The sequence below is a fragment of the Salmo salar genome, chromosome ssa15 (genome assembly GCF_905237065.1).
Source record: "Salmo salar chromosome ssa15, Ssal_v3.1, whole genome shotgun sequence".
Classification (NCBI taxonomy): Eukaryota; Metazoa; Chordata; class Actinopteri; order Salmoniformes; family Salmonidae; genus Salmo; species Salmo salar.
Window position 1 is genome coordinate 50,460,574 of NC_059456.1, and position 13,166 is coordinate 50,473,739.

Sequence of the window (13,166 nt, forward strand, 5' to 3'; positions counted from 1 at the left end):
CAATAGTATCAAACATCCCCTTACCTCTCAGTCATATAAGATCCTGTTTCAAAGTGAATGACATCCAAAGACATATGAAGTCACCCTTACAGTATGTTGTCATTTTGGCATATTCAGTGAAGAGTGCAAACGTAGCTGCTTTTCCGCGCCACACCCATTGCTGAGGGCAAGGCAAGGTTTTCATGTAACTCCAAGACCTACAGTATATATTCCTCTGTCCTTTAGGCTGTGTCTTACTGCAATAAAAATGTTTTTTTCACCTGTACTATCTTTGATTATGTGAGGATCATTCATTTTTGCGTTTACATGGAATAATGTATCTGTAAGATCAACATTTTGAAAGGGCATTGTGCTTTAACGACAAAGATCCCGCCGCTGAACTTGAAGTCCTTCAAAGGTCTATATTCAGCTTGAGGTTGGGTCTAACCAAAAGTCTTTATGAATGAGCATGCTGTGTGAGTTACATTTGTGTGGACCAAGGCAGTCGACTTGCTGGATGAATGGCAAAATGCTGATCATTCTAATGCGAGGCTCGTAAGCTTGTGAGTGATGGTGTTGGGTTTTCAGTATGATTGAATTGCTGTAATAAAACGATTCTTTGGACCTCTCGCCTGCTCACTGGCTGTTTATTTCCCGTTTATGGTTCAACAGATTCAATTGTTTTCAACACCAGCATGCAAGGGAATCACACATAAAGTATATGCTGCATGACAGCCTTTCAACTCCAAATCAACCGCATTCAATACTATACTGGTTTACATGACATTCTCAATGCATTGATGTATGGTGTGCGTGTGCTTCATTTCAGTGTGCCTTATTTACTACCTCATTTAAACATGTAGGGTTCATGCAGGAAAAGAATGTACTGTATGTCTGCAATGCCACTGCAGCAGAATGTTAATGTGTTAAGTGTGTGACCTACATTGAAAAGCAATATAGGCCAAAGCGCTTTTCTTGCTGTCATTATCTACAGCTCTTCAGTTGCGCTGGCGTTTCAGTTCTTAATGTTTTCTCGCAAAAAAAATGTGTCTGTTTTTGGACACTTAACACAACATAAATAGTTACTGATTTAATTTGATCTGGATTGGTTGCTAATGGGAAGTTAGATGGCAGTGGCTGTGTTGTCTCTTGTCCTACTGGTTAAACCAGACTGAGCGCTGCACTAGTAACAGCATTCCGTCTGGTTTAACCAGGCTAGCAGGAGCCACACTTCTTTGTCCTATTGACATACTTGGCTCCTTATAGACTCCGTATTCATAGATTGATGTGGGATTCTGCTCTCAAAGTCTCTGCCTGACAAAGTATTAAAATAAGTTTATTCAATTAAAGAGGCCCCAAGTAGATCTATGTGGTACTGCCTTGGGGGTATCATTACGCTTAATTGGTCTTGGAAACTGACACAAGTTATTTCCATGGGAATAGACGGTGAGTTTTTTTGCCAAACACTTAATTTCCACACCCTTGTGGCTTGGATGGTGGTGTGACCAGCAGCAGGAGACACAATATTTTGACATGCCAGTGAAATAAATGACTGTGTGTGTTCCCAAAACAGACCTTTGTCTAAGGAAAAGCACTAACAACATGCTACTGCATGTACTGTACATCTACACTGTACTCGTGAGCCGTTTGCCATGTCTGAAACACAGATTTGAATATATTGTCCCGGTCAGTACATACTTTAAAGGGGGCAATCTGTAAATCCTACATCCATTTTTGGAATTAATTATATATAAATGATAAATTAATTATATACACCCATTGATTCTTGAAGAATATACAGTAACTTATAAATGCCGCATGAGCTTAGTTCAACTGTCCCCATTTGAGTCCAAAATGTAAGCTTGTTTTACTCCAAAGTTGTTTATAAACAACGTAAATGTAAACAAACACTGTATAGCCTCAAAACATGTTTAAAACTATCATTTTGATATCATTGACTGTCTGTCGTTGCATCCATAGCTCAGTCTATGCATTTGAGAGTAGTTACATTTCTCCCGCTCCATCCCTCAGCTTTTTACGAAAACATTGGTGGGGTACTGCTTTGTTATTGTTTCAACTCCAGATTTCCGCTTTAAGAAATTAATATAAGCCATAAAAAAGTATTGATTTATTTTGTCAATGAAAATTATTACACAAACATGAACCACAATTGTGCATTAACCAAAGACAGAACTGAATAAAAGCAACAACTGATACATCTTTCATATTCAACAGTAAACAGCAAACAGGAACAGTAATATTATTTTAATAAAGATTTTATTTTTTATTTTACATCGATTATTCCTCCCTAATAGTATTAATTAAATAAAGATGCCTAGTGAAAGACTACACCTTTTGCTTCCTTAAAATGAAATCTAAATATTGATTATATTAGATTTTTTTTCCTACCGATCTAGACAACCTACTCTAAATTAACAAAGTGAAAAAAAAATGATAGAATATTTTCCAAATTAATAAAAAACTAAAATAAAGATGTCTCGATTGCATTTGTCCTCACACCCCATTGATATTTGGTGAAAGCACCTTTGGCAGCCATTTTTTAAATTTAACTAGGCAAGTCAGTTAAGAACAAATTCTTATTTACAATGATGGCCTAGGAACAGTGGGTTAACTGCTTTGTTCAGGGGCAGAATGACAGATTTTTTACCTTGTCAGCTCAGGTATTCGATCTAGCAACCTTTCAGTTACTGGCCCAATGCTCTAACCACTAGGCTACCTGCCACCCCATTACAGCTGTGAATCATTTTGAATAAGATTCTACCAACTTTGCGCAACTCTTAGGCAACGTATACTGTATACATTGTTTTTGTCAAAACTGCGCAAACTCAGTGATGGACAGCAATATTTAAAGGCCCAGTGCAGTTAAAAATAAGATTTTCCTGTGTTTTATAATTTATATGCTTCCACACTTTGAGGTTGGAATAATACTGTGAAAATGATGAAAAAGCCCTTTTAGTGTAAGCGCTGTTTGAACAGACCTGACATTTCAGCCTGTTTTGGTGGGTTGGAGTTTTTGCCTGCCTGGTGACATCACCAGGCGGTAAATTAGTTAATAGACCAATAAGAAATAGTTCCAAACCTTTCTGCCAATAACAGCTAGGCTGAATCCCAAATGACTCCCTTCCCTTCGCCCCTCCATTTGCGCGTTCACGCACGCCTCCACCATATGCACAATTTTCCCAAACTGAGGGAGTTGAAATTATTGAGGCTGTTGGAGCTTCAGAGCGAAGTGCTATCCTGACACGCACCGCGATATGTTTGGAGTTTGTTCAATGTTATACAAAATAATGGAGAGGTGTGACTAATTATCTGCCATGTGCATTTGTTTATGTCTGATTTCGAGACTTGATACATATAACAGATTAAATGAATCGTAAATTAAATGTTTAACTGTTACTGAGGTTTATATTTTGTAAAACGACAGGGGGAACATGAAGTGGAACATGAATTGTAAAATTCAAGTCACAAGTGTGCTCTGAAGTTGATGGGTTTATTGCTCTCCTCGTCACTCTCTGGAAGTCATCCTCTGAGGTTCGTCAGCAACACGTGACAAGAGAGGGCCCTCCGAGCGAGTTGGTAGGGACGAGGTGGTGGTTTGGGATTCACCGCTAGTTTTCAGTTTTCCTCATCCCACTAAGAACATTCCCAGACAGTCCTAGCAAAATACTTGCTTTAGAAATATTTCTATGCTAAGAAGCTATTTTTGTTTCTTTTTGATGATTTTAATTGAAAACAATCACACTAAGGTACTTAATTGTTACCCAGAAATTATTTGATATTGAGATAAAAATGGCTGCATTGTACGTTTAAACCTGTCTCTGATTCTTGATCCAATTTAAGTCAGGACTGAGATTGGACCACTCAGGAACTCAACACCTCTTGGAAATCCATTCTGGTGTGTCTTTGGCATTACAATTTGTGTAATTGTCAGCAGAAAATTAAAACTCTATCCCAGGGTTAGGTTTTCAGAACACTGCAGTGGGGTTTCCTCTTACTTCTTACCTGGGCTTTGCTCTTTTCATATTTCCTTTGATCCTGACAAACTCCCCAGTCCCTGTCAGTGACGATCAGACCCATAACATGATGCTGCCACCACAATACTTAAAAATACAGAGTGTTTTACTCTGTGTTTTGTTGTATTGGATTTGAACCAAGCCTGTAGTTTTTAATTTAGGCCAAAAAGTCTATATCTTTTCTGTGTTGTCTTGCAGTATTACTTAATGGCTTTGTTGAAAACAGAATGGATATTTTTTTTTACACAGGCTTCTTTCTTTTCACTTTGTCGTACAGGCCAGTTATGTGAAGTGAATGCAATGTTGTGTATCCTCTTTATTTTCAAGTATTGTGGTGGCAGCATCATGTTATGGGTATGCTTATCACCGCCAGGAACTGGGGAGTTTTTCAGGATCAAAAGAAATATGAAAGGACCAAAGCCAAGCCTCAGTCTTCTGAAAACCTAACCCTAGGATAGAGTTTTTATTTTTCAGTGGGACAATTACACGTTTTATAATACAAAAGACACACCAGAAGGGCATTCAAAGAGGTGTTAAGTGTTCATGAATGGTCCAGTCTCAGTCTTGACTTAAATCTGCTTGAAAAACAGAGACAAGGTTTGAATATTGCGGTCCATCAATGATTCCCAACCAAATGTAATGAGCTTGAGCAATTTTGACATAATGGCCAAAACTCACTAAAGGTGAGCGTGCGAGGCGGGTGTGATTTATTTTAGAATGTTTTGAATTATAATGACTCAAAGGAAGCCGGGCAGACGGGTTGTCCGCTTTGACAACTTACTCAATTATAACGTGTCTGTATTTTTGTTTTTTATCGCTGGAGCTGTAGTCACACAAAACAATAAAAATGTTATTATTCACCTATTTCAAGCTCATTTGAAATTGGAAGTGGTAACTAAGGGTTGAAGCTTTAAATCTAAATGCTGAATTATACCAATTTATCCATTTATGGAAACACAAAATTGCTATCAGCAAAGATGATTGGAGATATGTACTATCCTGCTAGCATATAGTCAGTGCTCTGCCTGTCCCGTCCTTTCCACCCACCTAGCTCTGCTTGCTCCGCCTGCCCACTTCTGAGTTTTTCACTTAGAGTTGTGCAAAGTTGGTAGAATCTTATTCAAAATGATTCACAGCTGTAATGGCTGCCAAATGTGATTTCACCAAGTATTACCTCTGGGGTGTTTTTTAAAAATGTTCTATAATTTGTATTTTTCTTTGAAAATGTGGAAAAGTTCGTGTAGATCAGTAGGAAAAAGGCTTATCTAATCCCTTTCCTAGATTTAATTTGAAGGCAGAAAATTGTGACGACTGTGCAAGGGATGTGTAGACTTTCAGTAGACATTGGTAAATGAAACACAAACTTCGCTAGGGTTCAACAGCAGACTCCAACACAGGGTCTCCTCCTCACATGGTGAAAGAGGATGCATTGTCGGTAGAGGATCCGTCCACAGACCTGCGGGCGGTGGAGACGTAGATCTCGGACTTGACCCTGGTGAAGCGTCGGACGTTCATGACCCTCTTCCCCACGCACCACACATCCTCCACAATCTTCTTGAAGTGGTTCCTGAACCTCACCCCGATGAAGGCATACAGCACTGGGTTAAGGCAGCAGTGCAGGTAGGCCACCGTCTCCGTCACCGTCTTGGCCACTTGGGTGGTGTCGATCTCTCCGCACAACTGGGGCTTGAACATGTGGACCGTGTCGTAGAGCAGGGCGGCGTTATAGGGCAGATGACAGGCAATGAACACCACCACAACGGCCAGCACCACGCGCACCGCCTTATGTCTCTGGAAGTTCTTGACGCGCAGCAGTGTGATGATGACGCTGGCGTAGCAGAAGCCCATGACCAACAGAGGCAAGAAGAAGCCCACCGCCATCTGGGTGCTGGGGACCAGGACCTTCATCTGGCGGGCCGTGGCGTTGTCCGGGAACCTGAACTTGCAAACCACAGAGTCCTCCTCTGACTCTGAGGATATAGGGTTCTTCAGACCAACAGGTGTCATAGCATTCCTGTAATCATAGAATCCATACTCACTTACATTGTAGAAGCTGTGTGCAGGCACATAACGCTCGTAGTAGACAAAGGTGGGGACAGAGAGGAGCAGGGCCAGGCTCCAGACTGTAGCACAGATGATGCGGCTGTAGAGGAGAGTGAAGGAGCGGAGCATGAAGGAGCGGCGGGCCTGGACAATAGCGATGTACCGGTCGGTGCTAATACAGGCTAAAAGCAGCATACCACTGTACAGGTTGATGCTGTAGGCCCCTCTGAGAATCTTACAGGCCACCGTCCCCATGGCCCAGTCACTCTGCTCATTGTAGATGATCAGGGGCAGAGCCGCCACAAACAGCATGTCGGCTATGGCCACGTTCAGAAGGTAAACGTCCGTCATGGACTTGGCCTTCTTGTAGAAGGCGTAGGTGACGATCACCAGGATGTTGCCCAGTAAACCCAGGATGCAGATGACAGAGTGGATGTAGAGGCGCACCACTCTCTCCACACTGTTGTTTTTTGTCATTTGACATGGCTCCACATAATCCATCTCACCATAGTCCTCTGTAATGCCATTTGTCGACTCACTATAACCTGTACCATCCATTTTCTCCTATTGAGAGAGAGAGAGAGAGAACTCAGAGAAGAATAGGCCTTTAATTTAACACACTTGGAATTTGACAGAAATTATCATTTATTTTCAACATACAGTACTGTATGTACTCTATCTCAAAAATGCATTACTCTCATGACATACTTAAATCTATTCTATCAATTCCAACTACTGTATACATCAATTATTCTATTACAAAGCCTTTGGACTTTTGCAAAGATCTGAGTGTAGTTAATTAACATCCTTACAAAAGTGTGACTATAAAGTAATATGGGGTTGAATGGGGTTAGCGATGTTGTGTGGTGTGATACAGAGATTGGAAATTTACAGAGAAACCAGGTTATATAACCCCAACACTGAGTGACCCAATTCCCTCTGTAAATGCATGAGAGTGTGGTTAAGTATCTCAAGTGAAAAAAAGGTTACATTTTGGGTACAATTACACATAATACTTTATCGCAGTAAGTTGGTAATTAATACAAATCTATGTGTTTTGAATATGAAAATGGCACAATGTTATTGACAAAGAACTAAAAGTTTTTGTTCCACCTTTGACTTTTACTATTATTCTTCCCTTCCGCATGGTGGCTGTTCTCAAAGCATATCTCAAATCCAATCAGGAATTTTATCATTTTTTAAAAATAAATCTTCATTTACAGTTGAAGTCGGAAGTTTACGTACACTTAGGTTGGAGTCATTAAAACTCGTTTTTCAACCACTCCACACATTTCTTGTTAACAAACTATAGTTTTGGCAAGTCGGTTAGGACATCTACGTTCTGCATGACACAAGTCATTTTTCCAACAATTGTTTACAGACAGATTATTTCACTTCACTGTGTCACAATTCCAGTGGGTCAGAAGTTTACATACACTAAGTTGACTGTGCCTTTAAACAGCTTGGAAAATTCCAGAAAAAGATGTCATGGCTTTAGAAGCTTCTGATAGGCTAAATGACAACATTTGAGTCAATTGGAGGTGTACCTGTGGATGTATTTCAAGGCCTACCTTCAAACTCAGTGCCTCTTTGCTTGACATCATGGGACAATCAAAAGAAATCAGCCAAGACCTCAGAGAAAAAATTGTAGACCTCCACAAAGTCTGGTTCATCCTTGGGAGCAATTTCGAAACGCCAGAAGGTACCACGTTCATCTGTACAAACAATAGTATGCAAGTATAAACGCCATGGGACAACGCAGCCATCATACCGCACAGGAAGGAGACGTGTTCTGTCTCCTAGAGACGAACGTACTTTGGTGCAAAAAGTGCAAATCAATCCCAGAACAACAGCAAAGGACCTTGTGAAGATGCTGGAGGAAACAGGTACAAAAGTATCTATATCCACAGTAAAACGAGTCCTATATCGACATAACCTGAAAGCCCACTCAGCAAGGAAGATGCTACTGCTCCAAAACCGCCATAAAAAAGCCGGACTACATTTTGCAACTGCACATGGGGACAAAGATTGTACTTTTTGGATAAATGTCCTCTGGTCTGATGAAACAAAAATAGAACTGTTTGTCCATAATGACCATCGTTATGTTTGGAGGGAAAATGGGGAGGCTTGCAAGCCGAAGAACACCATCCCAACCGTGAAGCACGGGGGTGGCAGCATCATGTTGTAGGGGTGCTTTGCTGCAGGAGGGACTGGTGCACATCACAAAATAGATGGCATCATGAGGGGGGAAATTATGCGGATATATTGAAGCAACATCTCAAGACATCAGTCAGGAAGTTAAAGCTTGGTTGCAAATGGGTCTTCCAAATGGACAATGACCCCAAGCATTCATCCAAAGTTGTGGCAAAATGGCTTAAGTCCTACAAAGTCAAGGTATTGGAGTGGCCATCACAAAGCCCTGACCTCAATCCTATAGAAAATTTGTGGGCAAAACTAAAAAATGTATGTGCGAGCAAGGAAGCCTACAAATCTGACTCAGTTACACCAGCTCTGTCAGGAGGAATGTGCCAAAATTCACCCAATTTATTGTGAGAAGCTTGTGGAAGGCTACCCAAAATGTTTGACCCAAGTTAAACAATTTAAAGGCAATGCTACCAAATACTAATTGAGTGTATGTAAACTTCTGACCCACTGATGCCATCTGATGAAAGAAATAAAAGCTGAAATAAAACACTCTCTCCAGCTATTATTTTGACATTTCACATTCTTAAAATAAAGTGGGGATCCTAACTGACCTAAGACAGGGAATTTTTACTAGGATTAAATGTCAGGAATTGTGAAAAACTGAGTTTAAATGTATTTGGCTATGGTGTAGGTAAACTTCCGACTTCAACTGTATGTTAGATTTCTCAAACATACTGTATTTTTGCTGCATATTTTATCTTCAATCTTATAATATACCTCATCACCTGACAAAAGAAGTTAAGCCATATATTCACCTCCTCCTGTCTGTACCAAGGTTATTATAGTTTTGTGTTTATATTTTCGTTTTTATTTCTATTCAATTTTCAATTTTAATTAGAAAATCAGTTTAGTGTCAGGTTTAAATTATGAAGTCAATCTCAATGTGACTTGGATTTCAAATGAATAGCGCAGACTGTTGTAAAATAATATGGTGGAATGAAACGCTCTCTCATCCATGTTTACACCAATCCAATGCTTTTTAACTTGGCCAGGCTGCGGATCCGTAGGTAATCGCCCCGTCAACCCCCTTTTCCCCAGAGCTGAAAAGCCGAATCATGTTCAACACACATTTTTTGTGGTCACCCTCCTTGTCACAGTTCTATCAGTTGTAAGAATTTATCATTTATCGGTGAAACTTCCATACAGCATCTGATACCAACCGTTATCTCAGTCAATTTAAGGGGGATATGCATTTAGATTTTCTTGAGTTATAGTGTTGTTCGGAAGTAGCTTAGTGTTGTTTTGAATTATGTAGCATTTTAGAGGAGATGTCATGGCGTTAAACTCTTGCATAACCTACAGTGGGGGAAAAAAGTATTTGATCCCCTGCTGATTTTGTACATTTGCCCACTTACAAAGAAATGATCAGTCTATAATTTTAATAGTAGGTTTATTTGAACAGTGAGAGACAGAATAACAACAACAAAAAATCCAGAAAAACACATGTCAAGAATGTTACAAAATGATTTGCATTTTAATGAGGGAAATAAGTATTTGACCCCTCTGCAAAACATGATTTAGTACTTGGTGGAAAAACCCTTGTTGGCAATCACAGAGGTCAGACGTTTCTTGTAGTTGGCCACCAGGTTTGCACACATGTCAGGAGGGATTTTGTCCCACTCCTCTTTGCAGATCTTCTCCAAGTCATTAAGGTTTCGAGGCTGACGTTTGGCAACTCGAACCTTCAGCTCCCTCCACAGATTTTCTATGGGATTAAGGTCCGGAGACTGGCTAGGCCACTCCAGGACCTTAATGTGCTTCTTCTTGAGCCACTTCTTTGTTGCCTTGGCCGTGTGTTTTGGGTCATTGTCATGCTGGAATACCCATCCATGACCCATTTTCAATGCCCTGGCTGAGGGAAGGAGGTTCTCACCCAAGATTTGACGGTACATGGCCCCGTCCATCGTCCCTTTGATGCGGTGAAGATGTCCTGTCCCCTTAGCAGAAAAACACCCCCAAAGCATAATGTTTCCACCTCCATGTTTGATGGTGGAGATGGTGTTCTTGGGGTCATAGGCAGCATTCCTCCTCCTCCAAACACGGCGAGTTGAGTTGATGTCAAGGAGCTCCATTTTGGTCTCATCTGACCACAACACTTTCACCAGTTGTCCTCTGAGTCATTCAGATGTTCATTGGCAAACTTCAGACGGGCATGTATATGTATTCTTGAGCAGGGGGACCTTGCGGGCGCTGCAGGATTTCAGTCCTTCACGGTGTAGTGTGTTACCAATTGTTTTCTTGGTGACTATGGTCCCAGCTGCTTTGGATTATTGACAAGATCCTCCCGTGTAGTTCTGGGCTGATTCCTCACCGTTCTCATGATCATTGCATCTCCACGAGGTGAGATCTTGCATGGAGCCCCAGGCCAAGGGATTTTGACAGTTCTTTTGTGTTTCTTCCATTTGCGAATAATCGCACCAAATGTTGTCACCTTCTCACCAAGCTGCTTGGCGATGGTCTTGTAGCCCATTCCAGCCTTGTGTAGGTCTACAATCTTGTCCCTGACATCCTTGGAGAGGTCTTTGGTTTTGGCCATGGTGGAGAGTTTGGAATCTGATTGATTGATTGCTTCTGTGGACAGGTGTCTTTTTTACAGGTAACATGCTGCGGTTAGGAGCACTCCCTTTAAGAGTGTGCTCCTAATCTCAGCTCGTTACCTGTATAAAAGACACCTGGGAGCCAGAAATCTTTCTGATTGAGAGGGGGTCAAATACTTATTTCCCTCATTAAAATGCAAATCAATTTGTAACATTTTTGACATGGGTTTTTCTGGATTTTTTTGTTGTTATTCTGTCTCTCACTGTTCAAATAAACCTACCATTAAAATTATAGACTGGTCCTTTCTTTGTCAGTGGGCAAACGTTCAAAATCAGCAGGGGATCAAATACTTTTTCCCCCCACTGTACATGTTTAGTTTAAATCATTAAATCAAAGCACATATTTTGCCGAGTGGCTCGCACTGTTGAGTTTTGGCATCATGAGATAAAAATGCAGACCATTCGCACAATCATCTTGAAATCTCATAAGAAATTAGGTGGTGTTTTTTTGTCTTACAGTAACATTATACCATGCTATTATATTCGGTTATGTTATGTATAATACTATCATTAGCCCTTGTTATCGTGCAGACATTGATTCAGCTTTGATGTAACTTTATTAAACGAGCACCATTCGGCAGTAATGTAGCTAATCCCCCACATGCGCACAAGTTTCAGGATCTTTAGCTGTCAAAAAAGTCCTAACAGCAGCCACTCTGTTTTAACTTTAGTCGTCATCTAAATATAAAACCCATTGACTTCATTTTTCCCCCTTTATTTTCTGAGCTATTGGTGATAGTGGGCTAATTACAACCATTTCTGTTCAGTCTGGGCTGTGCAGGTGGGCCCCTGATGAAGGATCAATCTGGGCCAGAAAGTTTAGTCAAAGGCTTTTGCATAGGTTATGTTGTACAATATGTTTTGTGAGACATTACTTATTCTTTGCATGGAGTGGGCATTTCCTTAGCTTCCCTAGCTGCAGAGTTCATGCATATTTGATTGGATTTGATACATTCCAGCAAGATCCCGAGGGGATTTTCTTTCTTCAGGTAATGCGAGTTCAGACTGCATAATAAACCTAAACAAACAAAAAAAGCTGCCTCAAGTAGCATGAATCTATTGCACACAATGATTATGATAAAAGTGTTTCTGTGAAAATAATGAAGGGTAATAAAATGGTACAAAGTGCATCAATGCAGACAATACAATGTCAGACAAGACAGTCCAAAGTAGAATTTAAATGATTTCAGGTAGGGCATGATTTAGAAATCAACAGATTTGTTTACAATAGATACAATACAATCCACAGTAAGATATTTTTACATACATTATCACTATGTTTCCAAATAAACATTTAAGTGCATATTGAACATATTTAACCCAGCAGTTTTTCCTCTTACAATATAACAGTAAAAGTAAATTTTATATATATATATATATATATTTTTTAGAAACATGCTAAGATTGCCTAGGTCACATATAATTCAATTTGTTGTGCGAGAGGACTTACCAGAATAACAGAGGAATAAAGTTTCAAAATACTCTTGGGCCTTTTTAAGCCAAGTTTGAAGAAGTGAAGCTGTGAACCTCAGAGATGACAGTATGTCTGTTTTGTCTGATCAACAAGAAAGAAGTAAAACTTTTGTCCGTTTGATCAACCTACATGTGCGTGGCCAAGCACTGTCGCTGCAAGTTCTCAAAACCTCAATTGGCATCCTGACACCTTCATAACCACAAGATAAGCAGGGGAACTCAAGAAATATGCTTTAAGTTTATTACAAAGTTCACAAAAATGCTTCACTCCTACAGGGCAGTGAATCACTTGGCCATGGCATGCTATAATAAAGCAGGCAGACCGGCATCGAGGCATTCAGTTAGTGTTTGATTGAACGTTAGAATGGGCAAAACGAGTGACCTAAGCGACTTTGAGCATGGTATGATCGAAAAACATCTCATGACATGCTAAAACCTGAGGTATATTGCAGTGGTATGGTTGTACACAGACTTGCTTTATGTGGGGGATACTGTTTTAATAAAGGTTAAAAAAAAAACTGATTTAGCAAAACAATATCACTGAAGAGCTATGTGCATAAAGTTATTTAATGTACTTACATACCATAGTTGTCATTATCTACTATGATTAATAACATGGTTGTCTACATCCTCTGCATAAAATTGAAAGTTATACAGACAGTTATCAAAAGTTTGACATTTCACTAGATGTAACGAAGTATGGAACCATTTTGCAGTGGTCTGCCAGCAGGATGACATCTAAACAGCCAATCAACTGCAGGTACTGTAAATGGCACAGCACAAATTACAGTAAGCTCCCCACATTGCGGTTTCAGATTGACATAAAATGTCATTG

At 40.1% G+C, this 13,166-nt stretch overlaps 1 protein-coding gene across 1 annotated transcript; it reads right to left on the bottom strand.

Moving 5' to 3' along the window:
- Positions 1–2,090: 2,090 nt before the first annotated feature.
- LOC106571620 (C-C chemokine receptor type 6) lies at positions 2,091–13,002 on the bottom strand. Its single transcript, XM_045695840.1, has 2 exons — positions 12,309–13,002; positions 2,091–6,620 (listed from the first exon to the last, which is right to left on the bottom strand). Exon 2 carries the CDS (start codon positions 6,612–6,614, stop codon positions 5,421–5,423), a length of 1,194 nt encoding a protein of 397 aa, XP_045551796.1. The 5' UTR covers positions 6,615–6,620; positions 12,309–13,002; the 3' UTR covers positions 2,091–5,420.
- Between the last annotated feature and the right edge of the window lie 164 nt (positions 13,003–13,166).

Coding starts and splice junctions, on each gene's coding strand:
- LOC106571620 (XM_045695840.1), bottom strand. CDS start 6,614: ATGGATGGTACAGGTTATAGTGAGTCGACAAATGGCATTACAGAGGAC.